This window comes from Gymnoscopelus braueri (genome assembly GCF_963280865.1).
Source record: "Gymnoscopelus braueri genome assembly, chromosome: 10".
Taxonomy (NCBI): Eukaryota; Metazoa; Chordata; class Actinopteri; order Myctophiformes; family Myctophidae; genus Gymnoscopelus; species Gymnoscopelus braueri.
Genome location: NC_137611.1, coordinates 7,936,902 through 7,964,004, shown reverse-complemented (window position 1 = coordinate 7,964,004; position 27,103 = coordinate 7,936,902). Strand labels below are relative to the sequence as shown.

Sequence of the window (27,103 nt, the reverse complement as noted above, 5' to 3'; positions counted from 1 at the left end):
TGCTGTCTTGTTTCCATTGGGGTCCTATAGGTATTCAATTCTAACCTGGCTCTGCCAGATCCAAGAAGCTTGCTTCACACACATTTGTTTCACAGGGGAACCTGGTTACTCAATACCGCCCCCATCTGGCAGAGTCAGGTTAATTCAATTCATCAACATATAAAATAGCACCAAACATTTTTTGAGGGATGGATCCAGACTTTGGCGGTGCAGTAGAAGGACAATTTGCCCATGTTTGTTTTATGGGTGGGTGGTACCAGAGGCTCAAGAAGTTAATGTTCTGTTTACAAAAGCTGTGCGTGTTATAATGCAGTATCTTCACCCTTCACACTATAATATACAGCAGGTTGAATGAATTGATTTCAATCAGCAGTAATGAAGTGTTTTTTCTGTGTGTGTGTGTGTGTGTGTGTGTGTGTGTGTGTGTGTGTGTGTGTGTGTGTGTGTGTGTGTGTGTGTGTGTGTGTGTATACAGAGCCAGTTTTAAACCAGCAAAGCAGTGGAGCTCTGATGAAAAAGGGGTCTCGCCCCCACCCTCGCCCCCACCCTGGTGAATATATATTTTTCCTTATATGTATATAATTGTGGTGGGGACTGGAGAGTAAACTGGTGTACAGAGTGAGACAGACAGACAGACAGACACCCTAAACATGCAGAAATAAAGGTAGGCTACAACAACAATACACAAACAGCAGGAAAAAATCCCTCTATGTCATCACGTAATCAACACCCCTGTGTGTGTGTGTGTGTGTGTGTGTGTGTGTGTGTGTGTGTGTGTGTGTGTGTGTGTGTGTGTGTGTGTGTGTGTGTGTGTGTGTGTGTGTGTGTGTGTGTTTCCGTGTGTGCGTGCCTGTGTGTGCGTGCGGGTGTGTCCATGCATGCATATGTATGTTCTTTAGTCTGTGGTGTTCCTGACAACAAACCAAAAGTCCCTGCAGGATGTTCCAGTGATGGACTAGGTATCGTCAACGGTAAGGAGGCTGTACCTCACTCCTGGCCCTGGCAGGTCTCCCTGACGGTAACACACTGTTTATATTTACCATTTCATTATCATTATGTGTGTGTGTGTGTGTGTGTGTGTGTGTGTGTGTGTGTGTGTGTGTGTGTGTGTGTGTGCGCGCGCGCACTGTGCATTCATACATGTGCGCGTGCATGGGGTGGGTGAGAGTAGGTGGATGAAAGAAAGGCAAGGTGTTTTGCCATTTCATAATAGCTGAAATACTGAGACACTAAATCCTACTGTTCCCAATGAAAACTATGTGAATTCAGGACAACGGAGAACATGTCTGTGGTGGATCACTGATCTGGAAGAACTGGGTTGTGACTGCTGCCCACTGCGAGATCAGGTACAAATGTGTATATATATATATGACTAAAATACAATAACTTTGTTTTATTGACTAAGATGGACAGAACAATTCACAAAAGGATGAAGTAAAAAAAAAAAGGTTCAGTGTAAGGCAAACTTTCAGCTACTTGTGCGTTGCGCACGTGAATAGGTGGTATTCAAAATAAAATAAGGTTGTTTTTACTGGCTAGTAAAATGTTTGATAGTATAAGCATTGTCATATAACCTTGTGATTATGACAAATGGGCATTATTTATATATATATATATATATATATATTGTATAAATGTATTATTATTGTCTCCGCCAGGCCGAAAGGCATGGCCGAGACTATGTTTTGCACACTGTGTGTCCGTGTGTGTGTCTGTCCGTCCGTCCGTCAGTCAGTGTACAGCTAATCTATGGCACCGTTGGCTTGATCGCAGCAAAACTGTGCACACACACTCCCTGGATGCCAATTCAGAACCTCTGCCCCACATTTTTCACATGGATAAGGATAATTCCTTTTAACAGGACGTTCATGAAAGTCCTTGCGGGCTTGTTTCCAATGAGGGCCTGTGAGCAATTAGGGGTTAAGAGTCTTGCTCAGGGACAAATTTCATTTCATCGACACTGCTGACCTGGCCTGGAATCGTACCTGGGGCAACCAGGGCCTCTGGCTCCCTAGGCGGGCTCACTAACCACTCACTAACCACGGGCTCACTAACCACTCAGCTATGGCCGCCCCCTAATTACACACGAGCCCATGCCCCCACATGGGCCTGTTATAGCGCCACCAGGAGGCCGCTTTTTGCAAAACATTTTTTTTGACAGTAGTCCTACAGATTTTGTCCAAACATCACGCAAATCGGTACACAGTATCTCTATAGTCATTAAATGAAACGGGTCCTTCAGGTTTTCCATATTCCATCCTGATAAGCTACGAATGGCTTCCAAAGTTTGCAGAAGTGCTCAGTTTTGAACAAAATGCCTCATATCATGAACACAGCTTGCAATTTTGCACAGACATTTTCACTAGGCCGAGGAAGAAATGCCACTAGAATTTTTTCTAATCAGCCTCATGGTGGCGCTATAACAGGCCGATTTGTGTTTTTACCTATAGCTGCACCAATCTGTGTAAAACTTGTATGTACACTCCCTTGAGGCCAAGGAACAACCTTTGCCCTGCATTTTTCACATCTGCCTTTTAGCGCCATCAGGAGGCCGACTTATGTAAAACAATTTTTTGGATATTATCCAAATTTCACACAATTCGGTACACATGATCTCTATAGTCATGTGATCAAGACGGATCTGTTTGATTTTCCATATTCCATCCTGATTGGCTAAGATTGACATAGAAAGTTTGCAGGAGTGGCCCGTTTTGAACAAAATGCTGCAAATCATGAACGCAGTGTCCGATTGCGGCAAAACTTTGCACGCACATTCGCACTACTTTGAGGAACAAATGCCCTTTCAACATTGCCCTATTATAGCGCCACCAGGAGGCCGATTTTCTTTTTGACTATATGCAAAACTTTTTTTATTTCTACAAATATTGTCCAAACATCACATAAATCGGTACACATTATCTCTTTAGTCAAGTGATGTTTGTTTATGCTGTTTTTAGTTTGGCGCTTTTTATGTTTCTTAGATAGACTTGATGTTTTATGTTGCACTGCAAGTGACTGAGGGGAACGGTATTTCATTTTCTGTACGTATGTGAGTACATGGGGAAAGTGAGAAATAAAGTGATTCTGATTCCTATTGATCAAGACAGATCAGTCCGATCAGTCAGATTATTCACATTCCAGCCAGATTGGCGAATTCCGAACATTGCTGGTCCACACTAACCTACCTGACCTGGCGGAGACCTGTGCTCCGAGGAGCACTTTTTCTAGTTATTGTTATGAGATGTTGGCTTTCCACACGGGAGAACCGGATTGGATTCCTGAGCGTTAGAATGGTATCGTGACCTGGATTGGGTTTCCCAGTGGGGGGAGGTCAGGAGGCACACCACCGCAGAGGTTGTGGGTTCGAATCCACCTGTATCCGGCTTTGTCGAGAGTCTATACGAACGCAATTGGCCTGTATTATTATTATTATTAATTGGCCTGAGTTCGGGGGAGGGAAGTCGGGTGGGGAGGGTGATATTTGTCACTGCACATATTCTTATGAGCTGGGGGCGGCACCTGTCAGCAGGGAGTGTTCGGCGGGAGGAGTAGGATGAAGGCTCTACGTCCTCCCGGTGGGGGCTCCTCCATGACAATTGGCATGGTGATTACATTTGGGAGAAAAAGGGTTAAAAAGCAAAAGGAAAACGAGGGAAAAAAACAGAAGGTAGGTTATTGTGGGCCAGCAATGTTCGGAATTCAGCTATTATAGAGGTGAGTGGGATCTAGAAGTTAAGGGATTAATGTTGATGAAGTTATTGCCAATCAGGATGAAATATAAAAAAATCTGACAGGTTTGTCTTAATCACATGACTATAGACATAATATGTGCGTGGAGTTTGGACAAAATGTGTAGGAGTAATACAAAAAAAACAATTGTGTTGCATGATGGCTGGCATTTCTTCTTCTGCCTTTCATAGCAATCTGACGCTGCGTTCATGATTTGAGGCATTGTGTTCAAAGCGAACCACTCTCAAACTTTAGGTGCCAATCTTAGCCAATCAGGATGGAATATGAAGAATCGGACATATCCGTCTTGATCACATGGCTGTAGAGATAATGTGTACTGTACTCACTCACTCACTCACTCACTCATTCACTTTGAATTAAGCAACTCACCATAATCTTTTATTTGTAACAATTTTCAGTGAATCTCACCGTGTAATCCTGGGTCTGCACGACCGCAAAAACACAAGAAAATTTCAGAACATTAGGATTGGAAAGGTAGGTGCTCTGAGTCTGTTTTATAAGACTAGAAAACAAGCCTCCTTCGGGGGTTTGGCCACTTCCTACAGTATGTGTCCTTCCCCAGGGCCCAGATGGATACAGGGCCAGTGGGCAGGGCAGCTAAACATTGTGTCTCAATGTTAAATGGGAAGTTTATTCCAAAATGTAAGAACGATGAAGTATAATAAGGAAAATGGTGGGGAATAATGTAAAGTATACTTGATTTTAACATGCATGGTATCATTATCAGACCTACATTTATCGTTGAAGTTGTTGTTTAGGTCTAAAAAGATTTTTATACTCTATAACATTTGAAGGATCAGACCCTTCCTCACTCAGGAGTCAGCCCAGCTCCTTATCCAGACAGTCATATCAGTCATATCAAAACTTGACTACTATAACTCTCATCTTACTGGCCTCCCGGCATCTGCCCTTAAGCCCTTCCAAATGGTAACCGCCTTCCATTCCGACATCTCACTACTCCGACTAGTGGCTTCGGCATGCGGTTAGGGTTAGGGAATGGTTTGGGTTGGACTTCAGTGCTAAGCCTTTTTAGAAAGGGCATCCTTTCCGAAAAAGGCAGAGCAAGGAATTTTTGCTCTCGCCATCTTGTTTTTGAAAGAAAGTATTTTTGGGATCCCGTTACTCTTTAATTTTAAGGTCTTTATAATTGTCTCCGCCAGGCCGTAAGGCATGGCGAGAGAGTATGTTTTACCCCCTGTCCGTGTGTCCGTCCGTGTGTCCGTCCGTGTGTCCGTCCGTCCGTCCGTCCGTCCGTCCGTCTGTCACCAGCTAATCTCTGGCACCGTTGGCCCGGTCGCTGCGAAACTGTGCACACACACTCCCTGGATGCCAATTCAGAACATTTGCCCCAAATTTTTCACATGGGCCTGTTATAGCGCCACCAGGAGGCCGATTTGTGCAAAACCAATTTCTTTATATTACTCCTACAGATTTTATCCAAAGGTCATGCAAATCGGTATACAGTATCTCTATAGTCATGTGATCAACACGGATGTGTCCGATTTCCCATATTCCATCCTCATTGGCTAAGGCTGGCTTCCAAAGTTTGCAGGATTGCTCAGTTTTTAACTAAATGCCTCAAATTATGCACTCAGCTTGCGATTTCCGTGAAATTGTACACGCACATTCCCACTAGGCTGAGGAAGAAATGCCACCCCTTTCACATTGGCCTGTTATAGTGCCACCAGCAGGTCTAATTTAGCTAAACACATTTTTGGAACAAAATGCCTCAAATCATGAATGCAGTGTCCGATTGTCGTGAAAGGCCTAAGAAGAAACGGGCACCCTTTTCACAATGGCCTATTATAGCGCCACCAGGAGGCCACAATAACCTACCTGACCTGGCGGAGACCTGTGCTCCGAGGAGCACTTTTTCTAGTTTTACATTCTGTTTAACTAAGTCTTTAATCTAAATTCTAAATCTTAGCAGCTAAGTTCTTTTTGGCTGTTTCGCCTTTCCTAAGAAAGGATTCCCCATTAGGGTTAACCATTTCCCCTTTCTTTAAAGTTTTAGGTTTTTTAGGCATGTTTACAAACTATAAATAAAATTGCCAGTGAACTTTGTGAGGAATGTTCACTGGGGACTGTGCATGGCAGGTACGTCCAGTCATCCTGAGTCCCACCTTAGTTGGACCGCATACCAAAAATCATCCATAGTCTCATTATAAGAATGTTACAGGACTAGGACTCAATAAAAGATTTAAAAATACAAATATAGTTATGGACCCAACCGCGATAGAGGGGCGCAGTCTCAAGCGAACTTGAGCCACGAGAGGCACCGAGTTGCCGTGCTGAACGTTGCGAGGTTCGCTTTGAGCCTACTCAGCCCCGTCCGAATTATGTACCGATAGGCACAGAATAGTAAATGATGTTTGTGGGGACTGCGTTTGCCCCAACTGAACCTCCCAGTGACTACTGGTCAATCCTAGTGCGTCTTTCCTGGGACTGACACAATTCTTTATTTCTGCTACAGGGGTTAGGGTTAGAGTAATGAGAACCTTAAGACATTTATTTTTAAGGTCCTTATAATTTCGCATTTGTTCATCTAAGTCTTCCTAGGTCCATTGTTTGATTATGTGTGTCTTTAACCCACTTAGTCCTTTTGAAGGTTTTGAGTGGGCATTTGGGTTGACTACCCTCACACCTATTTGGGTCTATAAGCTATGGGTCAGGAAGAAGCCCCTTGTCTTCCCCTAGGGTCGTTGATGCTTCTGTGATTGTCCTTAATCTAGTATCTAGGTCAGGTGTTACTCCTCCTTTCTCTGAGTGGGTCTTTGTTCTTTTAGTTCTCTCTGAGTACCTGGTGGTCTCTTTGTGTTTCTGTGAGTTTGTTTGATTGAATTAAGAAGGGTTGGTTTGTGTGTTTCTAGTGTTTGTCATATTAAGTCCCTCTGGAAACATTGTACCTAATCTGTTTATCCATTGTCTTTCGTTATTTTGCCTTTGTCCTAGAGTCCAATTTGGGTTATGTTCTAGGCCAGAGACTTTTAGGGAATTTAAGCCATGTGTCATACAGTGTTGAACAATTATTAAATTGGTCTTCTTGGCATTATTTATATTATATCTATGCTGGTTTAATCTGGTGGCGATTGTGTTTTGTGTTTCACCCACATATTGAAGGTTACATTTGGTGCAGGTGATTAAGTATATACAGTTTTTAGTGTTAGCTTGTATTTTTTGTTTAATGCCAAACACCCTTTTGTTGTGTCTGTTGGTCACCATTTGGGTGCTTTTAAAGTAATGTAGTCTCCTGTTAGTTGGTCTATTCGTTCCTTTAAGAGTGCTGTGGACTAGATAATCTTTGAGGTTCTTGTTTTTTCTGTAGGCTGAAATGATTTTACACCCATTTAAAAGAGTGTTTCCTCTGTTCTGGAAATTTATTTTTATCCTGGTGTTAGCTAATTTGCTTTGTGAGGAGTATGTAGTGACAAGGGCCAGCTGTGGGCCCTGGTATTTTTCCTTTACTTCCAGAAAGGTGTCTTGGGCCTTTCGTAGGAAGGTCCTTGTGTACCCTCTTTTTCGTAGGGCGCAGAATAAGATCTTGCAGGCTGTCTTAAAATCCTGTTCTTGTGTGCAATGGTATAGGGTTAGTAACCGTCGGAAAGCCGACATGCACCCCCTCCAAATGATCCAGAATGCCGCAGCACGCTTGGTCTTCAACCAGCCAAAATGTTTGCTTTTTTTTATATTATACTGTTTAGACTGATGATAAGTTCATGGTTTACCTATGATCCTAGATTACTATTATTTCTATTCATTTGATGTATTACCTCTCTGCTAAATGCCTAAATTGTAAATTAGATATACAGGTTTTGTAGCAATTTGTAGCATTTGTAGAAATATTGGGCATTAAATGTACTGTAATAATAAATACAAATTATTATATGTATGTTTTCCCTCTTTTGTAAAATAAATTAACATAAAATAAAATATAAAATATAAAATAAATAGTAAACAAAAAAAGAGTTGCCAGTGTTGTCAGGGGCTGACTGTTCTGGTTATTTGGTATACCAATGCATATAGGCCTATGGACTGGCTTGGGCATGGCTTCAATATAAATGTAATTTAAGATACGAATGGGACACAAAATTATGTTACATTTCTTCCTCTCCATTAACCTGCTCATCAATTTGGCAATTTATTATTCTTGGAAATGTTTTATGCTCCTGGCTCCAGATTGGAAAACATGGTTTAAAGGACAACTTTGTTTTATTTTACTGCAGCCTCCGATTTCCGTGAAACTTTGTATGCACATCCCCACAAGGCCAAGGAAGAAATGCCACCCCACATTTTTCAAATCAGCCTCATGGTGGCGCTGTAACAGGCAGATTCACGTTTTGGCATAACTTATAGGCCAAAACGTGAATCTGCCTGTTACAGCGCCACCATGAGGCTGATTTGAAAAAATGTAGGGTGGCATTTCTTCCTTGGCCTAGTGGGGATGTGCATACAAAGTTTCATGGAAATCGGAGACTGCGCTGTAACAGGCAGATTCACGTTTTGGCATAACTTATAGGCCAAAACGTGAATCTGCCTGTTACAGCGCCACCATGAGGCTGATTTGAAAAAATGTAGGGTGGCATTTCTTCCTTGGCCTAGTGGGGATGTGCATACAAAGTTTCATGGAAATCGGAGACTGCGTTCACGTTAATTTACCAATGGATCAAATGCCCCCGCCCCCCAGTTAAAAATCACTATGACGTGTATAACAATAGAAAGCAATACATGATTTTTTTTTACACTCACCTTTTAATTATTATCATTACAAACTAATAAAATAACCCTTGTTGTAAAAAAACAAAGTTGTCCTTTTAGCCAGATATTAATTCAACAAGCAACAACAACTATCTTACACATCTCTCCTAACAGCTAGCTTACACATCTCTCTTAACAGCTAGCTTACACATCTCTCCTAACAGCTAGCTTACACATCTCTCCTAACAGCTAGCTTATACATCTCTCCTAACAGCTAGCTTACACATCTCTCCTAACAGCTAGCTTATACATCTCTCCTAACAGCTAGCTTATACATCTCTCCTAACAGCTAGCTTACACATCTCTCCTAACAGCTAGCTTACACATCTCTCCTAACAGCTAGCTTACACATCTCTCCTAACAGCTAGCTTATACATCTCTCCTAACAGCTAGCTTACACATCTCTCCTAACAGCTAGCTTATACATCTCTCCTAACAGCTAGCTTACACATCTCTCCTAACAGCTAGCTTATACATCTCTCCTAACAGCTAGCTTACACATCTCTCCTAACAGCTAGCTTACACATCTCTCCTAACAGCTAGCTTACACATCTCTCCTAACAGCTAGCTTATACATCTCTCCTAACAGCTAGCTTACACATCTCTCCTAACAGCTAGCTTACACATCTCTCCTAACAGCTAAGTTGAATGTATAATTTCCCTGGTAGGTCATCCCTCACCCCAAGTACAGGGAGGTGAACGGCATACCTGACTATGACATTGCACTGATCAAGCTGCAAAGCCCTGCCCAGATGAACGAGCATGTGTCCCCTGTGTGTTTGGCTGAGCCTGGTGAAACCCTCACTGCTGGCATGAAGTGTGTGGCCACTGGCTGGGGGGACACCAAATACGACGGTGAGTGAATGACAGGAAACACACTTTTCATCCCTCAAACACAGAAAGGACCATTTTGCCAGTACAGTTTATTTAGAATAGAGTAGGGTGTGTACACGTGGCAAGTAGGCTACTGCAAAGCAAACTAATAGAGCAGATTCATTTTCAACATTTAGAATAGGATCAATCGACAATTGTCAATTATTATATCAGTTTGAAACCTCTTGTTCAGAATATTACTGTAAAAACTGCAAAGCTTCAAGATGATTAATTAAGCAATATTACACTCGAGGGTGTGCTTTACCGTGATTCTTTGCACGCCAGTGACACTGTCAGGAACGAGGCAGAGCTGAGTTCCACAAGCATCACTGAAGTGTCAATAATCAAGGTAAAGCACACCCTCAAGTGTAATAAAATGTATTCATATTGCAGGACATTTCTCTCTCAAAATAACAACCTTTCTGCAAGTCTTATCTCTGTTATCCTGGAAATACATGGGATGCGTCTGACAGACAGACAGACAGACAGACAGACAGAGTCCTTGTTTACTCAGCCACGCTAGACAACTATTCTCAGACTGGACACATAGAGAAACAAAACTTAACTATTAGCTATTTAAGATATGCAATAGAAATTCAAATGTTCCGTCTGATCAGCACAGCTTTTTGTTTTTGATTAGGTATGTCATGCTCGTTTGAGCACGGGTAGAGCAGCGTGATCTAATATGAGAGTGACGACACTAGCGTTGACTCCCATTGTAAGAATGGAATGTGGAAATGCTCCTTCTATCTCAAAGAGATATTTCCAATGTTTGGAACTACTGTATAGCCCATAGCGTCCCGCTTTGCGGCGAGATCAAAGCGTGTCATAACTCTGTCTCTCTATGGGTCTGCGGTAGAGAGCCTAATTCAACCAATCAGTTTTCTTTGTCGGAACTACCTGTTGTATAATGAAAAATAACAAAGTTAGAGCTACTCCAGCTCTAACTTAGTCATTCATCAAATGTCTTTTCTTCTCTAAAAAGGATAACATTAAGACCTCTACTACTATTTAACAACAATGTGTCATTCTCAGTGACACATACAGGTGTCTAAGAGCTCAAACCTAGCCATTGAATTGTGTGTTCTTTCAGAACCACCACCTGAGCCACCTCTCAAGCTCCAGCAAGTTTGTCTACCCCTCATCGACCACGATGAGTGCAAGAACTACTACAAGGTGAAGAGTCGTTACATCGTCACTAGTCGGATGATCTGTGCTGAAGCTGTTCGTTCTATAACCTGCAAAGTGAGTGACTACAGACTTCAATGGAAAAAAAATAAAATAAGAAATTGGAAAACATAAAGATGGTGGAAGTAAAAATCCCCCCCAAAATTGTAATATTAATAATAATAATAACGATAATGATAAGGGTAATGATAATGATAATGATAATAATATGGGTAATAATAATAATAATTTGGATATTCAACATTTAGACATGAAAAGCAATGTAAACACAAATTATACGTAGCCTGCGAGTTAGTTCTGGCAGCATACACTCGAGAGGTTACATGCATTGCTCATTCTATGGGGCTGGTTACAGCGTCATGCAGACCCATACAGTACGTCATACTCTGACGTGGCAGACAGCTGTCCAATCGGGCGGGTTATTTAAGCTCACCTTCATCTGTGTTCTGTCTGCTTTGTGTTTCATAGGTGTTGTCATGCAGCGTTTTCTCCCAGCACCACCAGTGGGCTCTGCTATTGGTTCTGTTCCCCAGGGGGGGTTGTTATGTATATCTATCTCCCTGCTCTTAATGGTTAATAATGGTTGTATGATTGTGCTGAGCAGGGAGAAAGAATATAGCAGAGCCTGAACGCCAAGATAAAATATTACATCCACACTTGTATTCTCATTCTATTATATTGCTTAAATATATTCGGTCTATAATATTGGTTCAATCTATTCGTGAGTTATCTGACAGAACTGCTTGTTGTTTCAGGGTGACTCTGGTGGACCCCTGGTCTGTAAGTACAAGAAGAAAGGAGCCTGGACCCTGGTTGGCATTACCTCCTGGGGCGAGCCAGGCTGCCCTATCAACACGCCTGATGTTTTCGCCTCCGTCACTAACCTGCGTGCCTGGATGGACAAGACTATCGCTGAAAACTAAAGTGTAAACTGCTGTTACTCTAGCTGTCATCTACATCAGTGATTCTCAACCTTTTATGAGCACTGGACCACTAGCATATATTTCAAATATTTCCTCAAGGACCAGCCCACCCCATCTCCACACAACATATATTGTGGTATATAAGAAGGCCTAACTCAGTTATTTCTATTTTATTAAAATGTTCAATAATTGTTTACATTAATGACCTTAAAGCCTGATTTGTATAGTTCCGCACCGCTGTCATACACCAATAGTAGCTGATCTGCATCAATGATTTTTGGTGCACAATGAAATATATGAAACCGTCAATATTTGATTTCAAACTTTTATCCACACACTATGCCGATTCATATAATTTATATTTTTCAGAAATTTGATGGAATTAAATAATATTTAAATATAGTTTTGAAACGTTTAAGAAAGGTACAATACATTTATTTTCCCCCCTTTTTTTAATTGGTTTTGACATTTTTAAACATTTAAAACAAATGATGCCATTGACCGCTAGTGCATGTCTGTGGACAACTGGTTGAGAAACAGTGATCTACATAATCAATAATACAATCATTGCAAATGCCTGGTGTGTCCTTGAGGTGCACGTTGTTTGCAGTGATAAATGCATAATTGCTTATTGCTTGAATAAATCTTTGAATTGCAGTTGGTTACCAGTGGTCTAAATTATTTTACTTGGAGATAAAGTACATGTGAGAAATGTAGATTTTCTGATACTGTATTTATAGAGTGGATCATCAGCCCCATTAGTGACCTTCCCCTTCGCTGAAGCTTCAGGATTCAGTCACAGAGCATTACCATCCTTAATTGTGGCAGGAGACACCATGTATTTATGACCTATTTCCTAACATTGCGTGAAAAATGTAAAGCTAGTCCAAAGTTCCTAATTGTATTTCACTGTGAAAAAACTGTTTATATCTGGGTTTTTACATCCTTGCCGGATTTAACATGGAAGCTAACGCGGAAGCTGCTGATTGGGAACACTTCCATGTTAAATGTTGCATGGACTGTCAAAATACAATGCTCTGTGACCGAGGTCAAAAGCTACAGTGAAGGGGGAGCTCGGGGCTAAGAATGAATATGTACTGTCTGATAGTGAGATGAAGGAGTAAGGAGGAAACTATAGTATTTCTTTATAGATATACAACATAAACATAATTTTTTTGGTAGATTTGTTTTGCAAAGACACTTGATACATGTATTCAAATGACCCACCCTGGAAAAAGTGGTTTCACGTACAGAAGGGGAATGGCTGACATCAACACTTTTGTACATGTACATCCTTTTAGAGCAAATGTGAAATATCTTTAATCTGGGCCAGGCTGGGTTGGCCTAGGGCCTGACAATTGTGGAAGTCAATCATAGCCAATCGGAACATGAAAAACCTGACTGATACAGTACATCATGATCTCATGACTCCAGAGATGATGTACAACCAATTTGTGTGAGTTTTAGGCTATTATGGCCTGTTATCTGGGGACTACAGATGGAAATGAGAATTCTTGCTAAATCCGGTATATTTACATTACATCACCGATTTTAAAAACCCTTTCTAAATCCTAACCTAACTTTTATTTTTTTAATAATGTTGCTATACAGCATATGTAACGGATACCACTTGGTAGGCAATGATGAGACCAGGAACCACGTTTGACAGTTTATTCTGTAGAGAACAGACAAATAACACAATATTTGTCTTTTGGCACTGCATATCATCAGACGTTCCTCAGCAGAGTAGGAAATCCACTGTTTTATTTTAGCCTGACCAATAACAGAAACAACTATCTAATAGTGTTTTTATTTTTATACTCTTAACTCCAAATAAAATAGTTAAGTAACAATACCATTGCAGCATACTGGACTCAACATTGAGTTTACAGAGTTTGCAGAAAAACTACCAGCCAGAACATGAAAACAACTGCTATATTGGTACATTAATATTGCACATACCTGTAGAGAACAGACAAATAACACAATATTTGTCTTTTGGCACTGCATATCATCAGACGTTCTGTGTGAAACACAAAACAAAAAGTACATTCATTTCATTTTCACGGAAAAAGAACAACATTGAATGACGTCATCACTAGTCCCAACGTGATGAAACAAAAGACTTTATACAAAAGGGTTAATTGCACGCAGATAGATATCCTCATAATGACCCAACGTCATAAAATAATTAAGCACTGTGTGCTTCAACTTACAGCTGAAATTAACTATCTTTCATAGCAAAATCATAAAATAACATCACTGTGTTTTAAGAGCACCGCTTAAGGCCCGTTCATAGTCCCTAGATGGGTCTAAAACGTGCGTCAGGGGGTGAGGGATTCCGTCCGTTCTTTACAGACGCATGCATAGTCGCTGACGTTAAATCCGTAGGAATTATAACGTTGGGCGTCGTACACCTATTAATCCACTAGATGGCAGCTGCGAGGTTTTAAATGTTGTGAAAAGTGTTGCCATGTCCGCTTATTATAAGCGACTTTGGGCTTATTTTTCTGTAAAGTTACTTGTAAACAAACATTGGTGGTTGCGGTTTTATTTGGGCTTGTTTCTAAAGTGTAGTTGCTTATTTGGGCCAATTATTATTTAAACCAGTGATTCTCAAATAGATATTGTAGATCTGCTATTTTCATGTGATGTGGCCTAGTCGATTATTTTGGGCTTGTTTTCATAGACCTGGTTGCTTATTTCTCTCACAAAACCTGGCAACAGCGCTAAAATGGACGCCAAAACAACGCAATAAAAGACACAAACTTGTCCACAAACTAGACAAAAACAATGGTTGTCTACAAAACGTGAGTTTCGACCCATACTGCACTGTGCTATATTATTTGTGTGTGTGTGTGTTTAGGGAATGGCTGGCTGGGTTCATTTTGTCACAGTAATTAAGTACATTTACTCAAGTACTTCCACCACCAACGTGGGTCTTTTTGTGGAGAAAGAGTGCCCAAGGAAAACTTTTTTTCCCTGATATACTGCCAACGGTTTCCACTGGTACTACAGGCAACGTACAAACGAACGTACGTCGGCCTGACGGTGAATGTTGATCGCACGGACGGAAATCCTGGAGCCGTAAGTGACGGAGGGGGAGACAAAAACGACAACGCAAGGAGCGCTGGCGCTGGTTACGTATCCTTACGTCCGACTAGGAATGATACTTTACCCTCAGCAGAGTAGGAAATCCACTGAGGGAGCTACGGCAACACCACTAGGACATACAGTGCGATATGAAGTGCACCAGAATACTACAGTATAAACATTAGTTTGAACCAACAAATATTGGCTGGTGCTGCTCAATAGTGGACAAATTATAAATTAACTTTTAACTCTGTTACACATATCATGTCTGTCGGGTGGAAACCTCATAAGTCCAAAGCAGTTTTTTTCAGGGTTCCAAATGAAAAGCATCAAAAGTAGCAGATCTACAAGCTCAAAACGTGTCGCTTCGCACCGCGTTTCCAGCTTGTAGATCTGCTACTTTTGATGCTTTTGTGTGACGCTGTAGTATGATCAAGGAGGGGCGTTAATTCACGAAAAACACAAAAAGTTAGAATATGGAGAAAAGAGGTTTCTGCCCGACTGTAGAAAATAAATGTCACAGATGTTTTCCCCGGATTGAAAGGTATAACAACATTATGGGCTTTCCATGTCGAAATGGTTTCATATGAATTAATCATCAAGGGAGGAGAAAATAAATGTCCACACTTGGTTACTGTGTATTCACAGCTTTTCTAAGGCTCAGTCCACACCAGTGATCCTGAATGCAACTAGTTGCAACTTGAAACCACACCATTATCCCAAAACTGCGCCAACCTGCAATGGGTCATTTCAGGTCACTGCAATTTCTTGCAACTGATTGCGCTGTGAATCATTGGTTGTGGATTGCGAGCAGCTTCTGGAACCTAAGCTGACCACAATGTCAGGGTACATGCAGACACTTTGGTCCCTTCGCTTTTGTCTATCCTAACTACACAAAGGTGTTAAAACCACCCTGTTCAAGTAAAGCTCTCGCCTTTCACACATACATCACGTCAACACGATTAGAGCAAACAGATAACTTTCCTCCATCCGCAAATGCTTAGAGAGATCTGAGTCACAATGATATGAGGGCTGCCAACTTCTCCGAAAACCTTTTAGTGAGATTTGATCGTATAATGTCTCACACACGCACGCACACGCACACGCACACGCAAGCATGCACACACACACACACACGCACACACGCACATACTCATGTTTGTCCGTCCGTCCTTCCGTCTGTCCATCCGTCCGTCCGTGTGTGTGTCCGTCTCTGAACAGCTAATCTCAGGCACCGTTGGCTTGATCGCAGCGAAACTGAAATGGACAAATGGACACGTGGACGGGGAGAAAACATTATCTCCGGCCTGGTGGAGATAATAAGAGATGTGTCTCTCAGAAGGTACAGTAGGATGAGGCCAAATAAGATGTATTGCACATTCATGCTTAATGCTACTCTACAGAATAAGGACTGCAAGGTGTGTTAGAGCTGTTTACAAAGTCATGATTTGGGTCACAAATTTAGGTTTAAAATGTATAATATATTAATCATATTATATTAATCATCAAGGGTGGTGAAAATAAATGTCAGCAGTTGGTTACTGTGGGTGTGTTTTTCTCAACTTTTCTAAGTGAAGCAATAATTTTCGGGAACCTAAGCTGACAGTGACCACAATGTCAGGGTACAGAGAGTCACTTTGGCCCCATCGCTTTGTCTATTCTAATTACGCAAAGGTGTTAAAACCACCCTGCTCAAGGAAAGCACCCGCCTTTCACACATTCTGTACATCATGTCAACATGTCAGCAAACGGCTAACGTTCCAACCACAAATGCTTGCAAGTGTTGATGTTACTTGCATGAATTTAGAGAGACCTGAGTCACAATGATATGAGGGCTGACAATATTTCAGAAAACCTTTTAGTGAGAGTTGATCGTATGAGCGAATGCCACCATTCAAAAACTAGATAAGTGCAGATCAGAAAAATGGATGTGATACGTCTTTATCATCATACGCGCACCCAGAGATAATGTGTACCAATTTGTGTGAGTTTTGGACAAAATATGTGGAGCAAAACTGGCGCAAAATGGTGGAAAACCTAGTCTGGTAAAAATGGGTGGGGCCTATATGGAGAGTTGCAACATCATCCAGGGGAGAAAAAAAAACTTTCATTGCATGACTCCAGCATTTTGTTCAAGAGAATTTGGTGGTGGCGGCGGTTCTTCCTGGGTCTGGTGGGAATGCACATGCAAAGTTTCACGCCGATCGATCCAGCGGTGCCTGAGATTAGCTGTTCATAGACGGATGGACAATCAAACGATTGGACAGGAGCGATAAATCTCCTGCAACAGGCCAACCGGCTCAGTGGTCTTGTGGTTAGAGTGTGTGCCCTGAGACTGGGAGGTCGGGTTCAATTCTCGGCGAGGTCATTCCAAAGACTCTGAAAAATGAGACCCAGTGCTTCCCTGCTTGGCACTCTCAGTATCAACAGTAGGATCGGGGGGTAAGTCCCTGAGAATACTAATGTCATGTCCAGGGTATGAACTTGTACATCAAGTTGCCTCACACTACAGAAACGGGAGATAGGTTCCTGCCCTATGGGCCTCATGGCTCGGCAAGGCTTACGGCCTGGCAGATGTCAACAAGACCACAAACTGGATGTGATTAAATACCCCCAAATCCTAATCATAACAGACAACCTGGCAATACAATGAACAAGCATATCAAAAATACTGATCAATATTTTGGGAAGCTGATTTTATAACCCAGATAGCAGAGGACTGTTGGGAGGTTGTTGGTCCACCAACGTACACTGACAGGGGCCTGTGTGAGGTATGAGTTAAAATTATATAAATAACTAGTCCATACCCGGGCTAGTTATACGCACGCACGCACGGACGCACTCACGCACGCACGCACACACAGAGACTAGAGGCAGCAAACATGACCACACCGTTGAGCCAGCTCTATTTCTTCTGCAAGCATTAGATTGAGAGTTCACTGATGCTAATAAAGAGCTTACATTTGGGAAAAGTGAAATAATCAGCGTCCTTGCATTATGCCAATGGACACAATGCACATGTACAAGTTCAGATTGGTCGGTCAACCTACTGCGGAGAAGAATAGATGAGGTCAGATACACAGAAGGACAGTGTGTAGTGTGTGTGCGTGCGTGCATAGGTCCCACGCACACCCACACACACACATTTATATATAGTTTAAGGGTGTTAACTTAAAGATGAGAAGTGCACAGAGCCTCTCGGTGACTGATATCAGTAACATGATGGCACTTCCTCTTTCCATCTTATCTCCCCTAACTCGTTACATTAGAGGCAAATTCACTATTTAACCACTTAAGGCCCAGCATCTGTATTAATCTGTGGAAAACTTTTGCAGAAAATAGCAGATCGGCTATGTTCAGCAAATATATTTTATTTGGAGTGAAAACAGAAAAGTCACTAGCATAGAGACCTAAGGGGCTCCACTCATCAATGTATGGGATTTAAGTGGTAAAGTCAAAGTGAACAAAGCACACACATCAACAGTATAAAGTGCCAGGTACTAGATGAGAACAATAGAACAATTATTTTTACCACCAAGTCGCTGGTAAAAACACACTTTTTGTGATCAATAAATATATTCTTTCAATCAACCTTACTACAGTATGTGCTATGCCTGTGCTATTGATATACGTAAAATTACCTCATTGACTTAAACCTTTTAATCAAATATTTCAAAACATATAAAACATGCAAAATACAATGCAAGGAGACACTGACAGTGTGAAATATGAAACTAATGAATGCTTGGTCAATCACGGCGCCCCGTCATTCACAAAAGCAGCACAATATATACAGAAACATTTGACATACCATATGCTCATGTTTGAAATAATACCACACCTGCATGTCATATTATAAATGCATGACGATTATAATAAGGTCCTGTCAAGTGTGCACTAGAGTGTTTTGCACCACTATGTATGCAGCTTATTTGTGGTGCATATACATAGGAAGGTAAAATGCGGAGGCTTAAAGTGGCCTGCAATGATGCCTTATTGAGGCTTAAAGGGATAGTTCACCCCCCAAAAACATTTTTTTTGTATCGATTAGTCACCCCAGGGAGACTTAAATTCATAGATATTTTTTTAGTTTTTGTCGCATCCCTAAGCCAGTGTGTGTGTGTGTGTGTGTGTGTGTGTGTGTGTGTGTGTGTGTGTGTGTGTGTGTGTGTGTGTGTGTGTGTGTGTGTGTTGATGAGAGCTTACTTTCAGAATACCATTAAGAAAATAAACCACTCCCTGATGAATACATAATGAGTAGAGCAACAACTACAGAGATATAAGACAGTAAGTGTTGTTCAGTGAAGGTCAGGTTCAGACTGAAGACTAACTGGATCATATCAGTGTATGTTTATTGACAGATACAGACATATCAGTGTATGAGTCCTGACAGACAGATATGAATGAAATAACCTTGATGTTCCTTCTGCTGTGGAGCTCAGGTACAGTATGACTATTTTAAAACCACAGTTTGCTGAAAAACGTATATTGCTATGTCAGTGCTGCTCAAACTTTTTCATGTCAAGGACCCCTAAAATTGTGTGTATTTGTCCACCGACCTCCATCTCAAAATATTTTGTTCCAGAGACCACCAGCTGTAGGATTTCAGTTAAAAATGTTCGCTTTAAACAATGTATATTCAAAGACTTGCACCGATTTTCACGATCTTTCAAAAATAGCAGATCTACAAGCTTGTATTCCTGTAATTTTTTAATAGCCAAAATATAAAATAATGGTTAAAGTGGTTAAAATTACACAGATGCCTTCCTGGTTTTAATGGGTTAAACCCTCCTCTATTTTTTATAAGAACGGACCTGAGTTACACGTACTTGGACCACTTTTTTCCCTCCTTTTAGTTGCATTGCTCAGCTTTGACTGGTACTCTCCATGTTTTCAACAGGCTCACACCTGACATCAGCAGTCTATGTGCGTTCCCCTGAAGAAGTGATTGTTGGCAACGGAACCACAGCTGCAGGTGGGTAGAGAAGCCAAAAACTGTTCTCAATTAAAGGCCTTGTTTCTTTAAAATAATAATGGCTCAAGTAGAAGTAAAGCCACAGTGTGTGTGTGTGTATGTGTGTGTGTGTGTGTGTGTGTGTGTGTGTGTGTGTGTGTGTGTGTGTGTGTGTGTGTGTGTGTGTGTGTGTGTGTGTGTGTGTGCGCCTGTTCTTCAGACTGTGGTGTTCCTGCCATCAAACCAAAAGTCCCTGGCTGTCTCAGTGATGGACTAGGTATCATCAACGGTGAGGAGGCTAAACCTCACTCCTGGCCCTGGCAGGTCTCCCTGCAGGTACATAACAACACGCTGTTTATATTTAAGTTAACATTTCATTATCCACGTGTCACTAGTGCATTCACTCCATGTGTATTTTCTTTATGATGACATATAATTGAACAAAAAAAAATCACACTCACAATTTGTCCTTTGTGTGTGTGTGTGTGTGTGTGTGTGTGTGTGTGTGTGTGTGTGTGTGTGTGTGTGTGTGTGTGTGTGCGCATGGGGTGGGTGGGAGTAGGTGGATGAAAGAAAGGGAAGTTGTTTTTGCCATTTCATAGTAGCTGAATTACTGAGACACTCTAAGTTACATAAATCCTACTGTTCCTAATGAAAACAATGTGAATTCAGGACAACGCCGGCTCTCATTTCTGCGGAGGATCACTGATCGGCAGGAACTGGGTTGTGACTGCTGCCCACTGCGATGTCAGGTACAAGATATGTATATCGAAAATACAATAACTTTGTTTTGTTGACTAAGATGGACAGAACAAATCACAAAAGGCTTTTTTCATTCAGTCAGGGTGAGTGTAAGAGGCGCTGTGGTGCCTGAATCCGGCTTTGTCGAGCGTCTATACGAACACAATTGGCCCGTGTTCGGGGAAGGGAAGTCGGGCGGGGAGGGTGATATTTGTCACTGCACATATTTTTAGGAGCTGGGGCGGCACCTGTCAGCAGGGAGTGTTGGGCGGGAGGAGTAGGACGAAGGCTCTACGTCTTCCCGGTGGGGGCTCCTCACTGACAATTGGCATGGTGACTACATTTGGGAGATAAAGGGGTAAAAATCAAAAGGAAACTAGAAAAAAATGCCCGTCTCCGCCAGGTCAGGTAGGTTATTGTGGGCCAGCAATGTTCGGAATTCAGCCATTATAGAGGTGTGTGGGATCTGTAGAAGTTAAGGGATTAATGTTCATGAAGTTATTGTCAATCAGGATGAAATATGAATTCATGATTTCAGGCATTTTGTTCAAAGTGAACCACTCCTGCAAACTTCATATGCCAATCAGGATGGAATATGAAAAAATCGTACATATCGGTCTTGATCACATGGCTATAGAGATAATGTGTACTTACTCACTCTCTCATTCACTTTGACTTAAGCAACTCACCATTATCTTTTATTTGTAACCATTTTCAGTGAATCTCACCGTGCAATCCTGGGTCTGCACAACCTCAAAAACACAAACAATGTTCAGAAGATGAGGATTGGAAAGGTACGTGCTCTGAGTCTGTTTTATAAGACTAGAAAGAAAGCTCCCTTAGGGGGTTTAGCCACTTCCTACAGTATGTGTCCTTACCCCAGACGGATACAGGTCCAGTGGGCAGGACAGCTAAACATTGTGGTAGCTCCATGTTAAAAGGGAAGTTTTTTTCCAAAATATAAGAACAATGAAGTATAATAAGGAAAATGGTGGGGAATAATGTAAAGTATACATGATTTTAACATGCATGGTATCATTATCAGACCTACATTTATCGTTTGAAGTTGTTGTTTAGCCCCAAAAAGATTTTTACACTCTATGACAAAACTTGACTACTCTAACTCATTCCTTACTGGCCTCCCGGCATGTGCACTTAAGCCCCTCCAAATGATCCAGAATGCCGCAGCACGCTTGGTCTTCAACCAGCCAAAAATGTCACATGCCTTCTCTGCTCCCTCCATTGGATTGTACAGAGTACAAAACACTGATGTTGTCCTACACACTACACACAGTGTGCCACCCCCATTATCTTCAAAGCCTGATCCAACCCTCCAGCTCACTCAGATCAGCTAACACAGGGAAGCTGTCAGAACTTTCCCTAAAACATCCGGGACAACGCTCCACACGTCTCAGACTCTTCTCCCTTCTGGCTCCCAAACAGTGGAACGAACTCCCCATTGCAGTTAGAACTGCAGACTCACTCCCAATCTTCCGCCGTAATCTCACCTCTTCAGACTCCATAGCACTGGCCCTGATTGTATGCCTATAATCCATAAAATGCTGGTTTACAACTGCCAAAAAATTATTACTACTTCTAATTGTTTATACTGAAAGATTTTATTCTATTGATTTTTTTCCTGTCCTGGGGAAATTATATTTTAAACTTTAAAATAAAGACAACTTCTTTTTTAAATGTGTCATTCCTGAGGGTTATATTTCATAGACTATAGCCCACTGAGTGCAATTTACCAAAATATATCTCTATAATATAACCCATACAACATACAATTGATTTGTTTTACCACCCCAGGCACTCGGTACCACAACTGTATGTATGTGGCCCCTCATTTGTAAAAGAAATGAACATATAAAATAAAACATAAATATAAAATAAATACATCACCAAAAAAAATGTGTTGTCAGAGGCTGACTGTTCTGGTTATGTGGTATACCCACACATGTGGGCTGGCTCGGGCAAGGCTTCAATTTAAGTATTAAGAAACGAATGGGACACAACATTATGTTGCTACATTTCTTCCTCTCCATTAACCTGCTCATCAAGTTTTTTTAAATTAGCCTATTGGATTGGAACAACTAGCTTTTTACACATCTCTCCTAACAGCTAACCCGAATGTATCATTTCCCTGATAGGTCTTCATTCACCCCAACTGGAACATCAAAACTATTGACTATGACATCGCACTGATCAAGCTGCAACACCCTGCCCAGATGAACGAGCATGTGTCCCCCGTGTGTGTGGCTGAGACTTGTGAGAACTTATATTGTGGCATGAAGTGTGTGGCCACTGGGTGGGGCCTGACCCGCTTCGAACGTAAGTGAATGACAGGAAACACACTCTCCTTCCATCAACCACAGTGATTGGACTGTTTTACCAGTCATTTTCAATCATTTAGCATAGAGTAGGATGTACACGTGCCAAGTAGGCTACTGCAAAGCAAACTAATAGAGCAGATTCATTTTCAACATTTAGAATAAGACCAAACAAGAATTGCCAATTATTATATCAGTTTGAAACCTCTTGTTCCAAATATAATTGTAAAAACTGCAAAGCTTCAAGATGATTTAATTAAGCAATATTACACGAGAGGGTGTGCTTTACCATGATTATTGGCACGCCAGTGATGCAGTCAGGAACGAGGCAGAGCCGAGTTCCGAAGGATCACTGAAGTGATTTTTCATAGGTCTTTTAATTAGCTTTTAATAGATATTTTCCCCCAAGAAAGGGTCTTCTTGTTGTTTTTGCCCTGATTTTCTTATTTTTGTGCCTTTTGATTTAACCCTGTAGCATTATTATTATTATTATAACAGTAACCATCAAAATAAAACATATCAAAATGTATTCTCATTGCGTGACATTTCTCTCTCTAAATAACAACCTTTCTGCTAGTGTTATCTGTTAATTATCCTGGAAATACATGGCATTGACATTAAGATCTCTACCACTTTTTAACAATAATGTGTCATTCTCAGTGACACATAGAGGTGTCTAAGAGACCTAACCATTGACTTGTGTGTATTTCTTTCAGCTCCTGACAGACCTCTCAAGCTCCAACAAGTGTGTCTGCCCCTCGTCGGCCACGAGCAGTGCAAGAACTACTGGGGCAGTGGCATCACCATCACCAGTCAGATGATCTGTGCTGGAGCTGCTGGATCTGGAATCTGCAAAGTGAGTGATAGACTTCAATGAAATAAAAAAAGAGGAAAACAAACCCCCCCAAAAATGTAATAATAATAATGATGATAATAAATAATAATTAAACACTACTACTACTACTACTACTACTACTACTACTACAATAATTTGGATTTGAAAGATTTAGACATGAAAAGCAATGTAAACACTGCTTGTTGTTTCAGGGTGACTCTGGTGGACCCCTGGTCTGTATGAAGAATGGAGCCTGGACCCTGGTTGGTGTGTCCTCCTTTGTCTATAAATCATGCTTTACCAACATGCCTAATGTTTTTGCCTACGTCCCTCACCTGCGTGCCTGGATGGACAGGACTATCGCTGACAACTAAACTGTAAACTGCTGTTACTCTAGCTGTCATCTACATCAGTGATTCTCAACCTTTTATGAGCACTGGACCACTAGCATATATTTTAAACAATCCTCAAGGACCAGCCCACCCCATCTCCACACAACATATATTTTATAGTATATAAGGCCTAACTAAGTCATTTCTATTTTATTCCATTTTTCATACATATTTAACATGAATGATTTTAAAGCCGGATTTGTATAGTTGCGCACCACTGTCATGCACCAACAGTAGCTGATCTACATCAACGTTTTTTGGTGCAAAATAAAATATATGAAGCAGTCAATATTTGATTTCAAACTTTATTCTTTATATTTTTGAAATATTTAAAGAAAGGTACAATACATTTATTTGTTTTCCTCCTTTTTTTACATTTTAAAACATTTAAAACAAATTATGCCATTGACCAGTAGTGGTCCGTGGACAACAAACAGTGATCTACATAATCAATAATGCAATCATTGCAAATGCCTGGTGTATGTGTCCTTGAGGTGCACATTGTTTGCAGTGATAAATGCATAATTGCTTATTGCCTGAATAAATCTTTGAATTACAATTGGTTACCAGTGGTCTCAATCATTTCACCTGGAGATAAAGTACATGTGAATGTAGATTTTCTGATACTGTATTTGAGTGGATCAGCCCCATTGGTGACCTTCCCCTTCACTGAAGCTTTAGGACTCCGTCACAGATCATTACCATCCTTAATTGTGCCAGGTGACACAATGTATTTATGACATATTTCCTAACATTGTGTGAAAAATGTAAAGCTAGTCCAAAGTCCTAATTATATTTCACTGTGAAAAAACTGTTTATATCTAGGTTTTTACATCCTTGCCGTATTTAACATGGAAGCTGCTGATTGGGGCCATGCCCATTATTGGCATATACTAATGACCAGATCAGGGATCACGATTTATGACCATAAAAAAGGACTGACAGATACAAAGATCTCAAGATATCAGTTGGATATGGCCATATACCCCCCACCCCCCCACCCCTTCTCAGGAGTGTTAAAAAGCAAAGTTATTAAAAAATCCTCAAAAATAGCAGATGTGTGCGAGCTTGTATATCTGCTATTTTTGAGAACCACTGTTCTAAATCCTAAGAGTTTTCTGAAACACTTTTTATGTTGCTATATATATATATATATATATATATATATATATATATATATATATATATATATATATATATATAAAAATATATACACATCAACATAAAAAGTGTTTCAGAAAACTAAAAAAAAATATATATATGTGTATAGCTAAAATCAAAATGACACTGACACAATGAAAGATGCTTTCCCAGTTTTAATGGGTTAAATGGCCTGTCTTGGTTTAAAGCCCACTCACCACGACAAGGTGCAGGGCGAGAGTGGGACCCCCCCCACTCTCGTCATGCAGGATATGCCAAACAGACTCAAGTCCCGCCACCCATACAACAAGAGATGCTCAGTTCTATCCCTGAGGACCCGTCTCCCAGGAGTGGGAGTCTGCTGGACCCACACGCTGTCACCGCTACATCTGGGACCCAGGAGACGGCATCAAAGGAGGAAGATCTGCCATGCCGGCAAGTGACCTTGCTGAACCGACTGTATACTGGGGTTGGACACTTCAAAACATGCATGAAGAAGTGGGGCCTGGCAGACAGCACAGTATGCTTGTGCAGACTGCCAATCACATTGGATATGGGACTGCATACTCTGGATACGGGTCTGCAGACTCTGGATACGGGACTGCAGACTTTGGATACGGGCTGCAGAGGAAGCTGCAGACTCTGGATACGGGACTGCAGACTTTGGATACGGGCTGCAGAGGAAGCTGCAGACTCTGGATACGGGGCTGCAGACTCTGTCCAGACCGGGGTCAAGAAAGAAAGCTACCAAACAAAGAAAAATGCTCATTAGATTGTTCATAAAATAAGGCAAATATAATGTTAGGCATTGACTACTGTAGGCTACTGATAGCCCTGCATTGGGATTATGTTGGCATAAACACAGAATGATCATTTGTGGTGCAGTTTTAACAGTGGTGCAGATTTAACAGAACTGATTATTTACGTGCACATCAGAACTTGATTTACACACACACACACACACACACACACACACACACACACACACACACACACACACACACACACACACACACACACACACACACACACACACACACACACACACACACACTTTGGTAGAGGTTTGGATTGTATAGTTACCTTGCCATGATGTAACTCCAAATGTGGGCGAGAAATGAAATATAGTTGCTCCATTGGTAAGAAATTGATCATTCAAAATGTGCTTTTCGTTGACTCATTTCAGGTATGTTGGAACACATCGACATGTTCTTGATCTTCTTCGGGCAAGAAATTAAACTTTTAAATGAAAAATGTGGATCGTCATTGATTAAAATGTAGCAGCGTCATGTGATTAGTGTGAACGCCCGCCTGCCCGCCCCCCAAATGACCAGGTCCATGCCCGGATTTACAGAGGCCTATGTCTAAAAACATATTGAATGCAAATTATCTCTCTAAAGACAGACAGACAGACAGACAGACAGACAGACAGACAGACAGACAGACAGACAGACAGACAGACAGACAGACAGACAGACAGACAGACAGACAGACAGACAGACAGACAGACAGACAGACAGACAATAATTCAAGTGAGCAGATCTATAAGCTCGGCACATGAGCTCTTGAAATATCCTTGAAAAATCATTCTAAAATGTACAAGGAGCCAGTGAATTGAGGCAATATGTTTACTGTATACGTATACTGTATCCTGTCACAACTGTCACAATAATCGTATCGCAGATATTTTAATTGATCGTGAAATTGTCCTCCTTCATACACTAGGATGAATAAGCTTTTGTTAGGATGCAAATCAGGACCAGTTAAACACTCTATACTTGATAAAAACGGACCTGTAAACAGCACATTTGGTATGCTCTTCTTTCACTCTACACAAATCGATTCGCCAAAAATAGCAGATCTACAAGCTCACAACGCGTTGTGAGCTTGTAGATCGGCTTGTAGATCGCCATTTAGATTTATCAAAATATTTTCAAATTTGCATTTTTACATTTTCTTAAAAGGTAGGGTAAGTGATATTTTTGGGTTGAAAACGTTTTTTGTTAAAAGGTTAAAGCACTATATTCTGATAGTAATCATTGCTATAGAGTGTTTGTTCAGTAACAGGAGTCTCCCTGTCTCTCCAGCTCTTTAATAAACAGAACATACATTTTATTTCAGGTAGG

At 41.1% G+C, this 27,103-nt stretch overlaps 1 protein-coding gene across 3 annotated transcripts in view; it reads left to right on the top strand.

Moving 5' to 3' along the window:
• LOC308092937 (chymotrypsin B-like) overlaps positions 1-24,381 on the top strand; it is a 62,173-nt gene extending 37,792 nt beyond the window's left edge. The window contains exons 3-9 of one of the 3 annotated variants that reach the window (XM_080439095.1): positions 476-550; positions 900-1,018; positions 1,270-1,346; positions 4,149-4,224; positions 9,174-9,360; positions 10,472-10,623; positions 11,322-12,146. In XM_080439095.1, the coding sequence (XP_080295221.1) occupies positions 476-550; positions 900-1,018; positions 1,270-1,346; positions 4,149-4,224; positions 9,174-9,360; positions 10,472-10,623; positions 11,322-11,489 (854 nt within the window). In that variant the 3' untranslated portion in view covers positions 11,490-12,146. Of the gene's footprint in view, positions 1-475; positions 551-899; positions 1,019-1,269; positions 1,347-4,148; positions 4,225-9,173; positions 9,361-10,471; positions 10,624-11,321; positions 12,147-18,955; positions 19,025-19,756; positions 19,873-20,208; positions 20,289-20,995; positions 21,072-22,430; positions 22,612-23,326; positions 23,467-23,657 lie in introns of those variants that run through there. The other 2 variants (XM_080439098.1, XM_080439097.1) reach the window with 2 other exon arrangements.
• Positions 24,382-27,103: the final 2,722 nt, after the last annotated feature.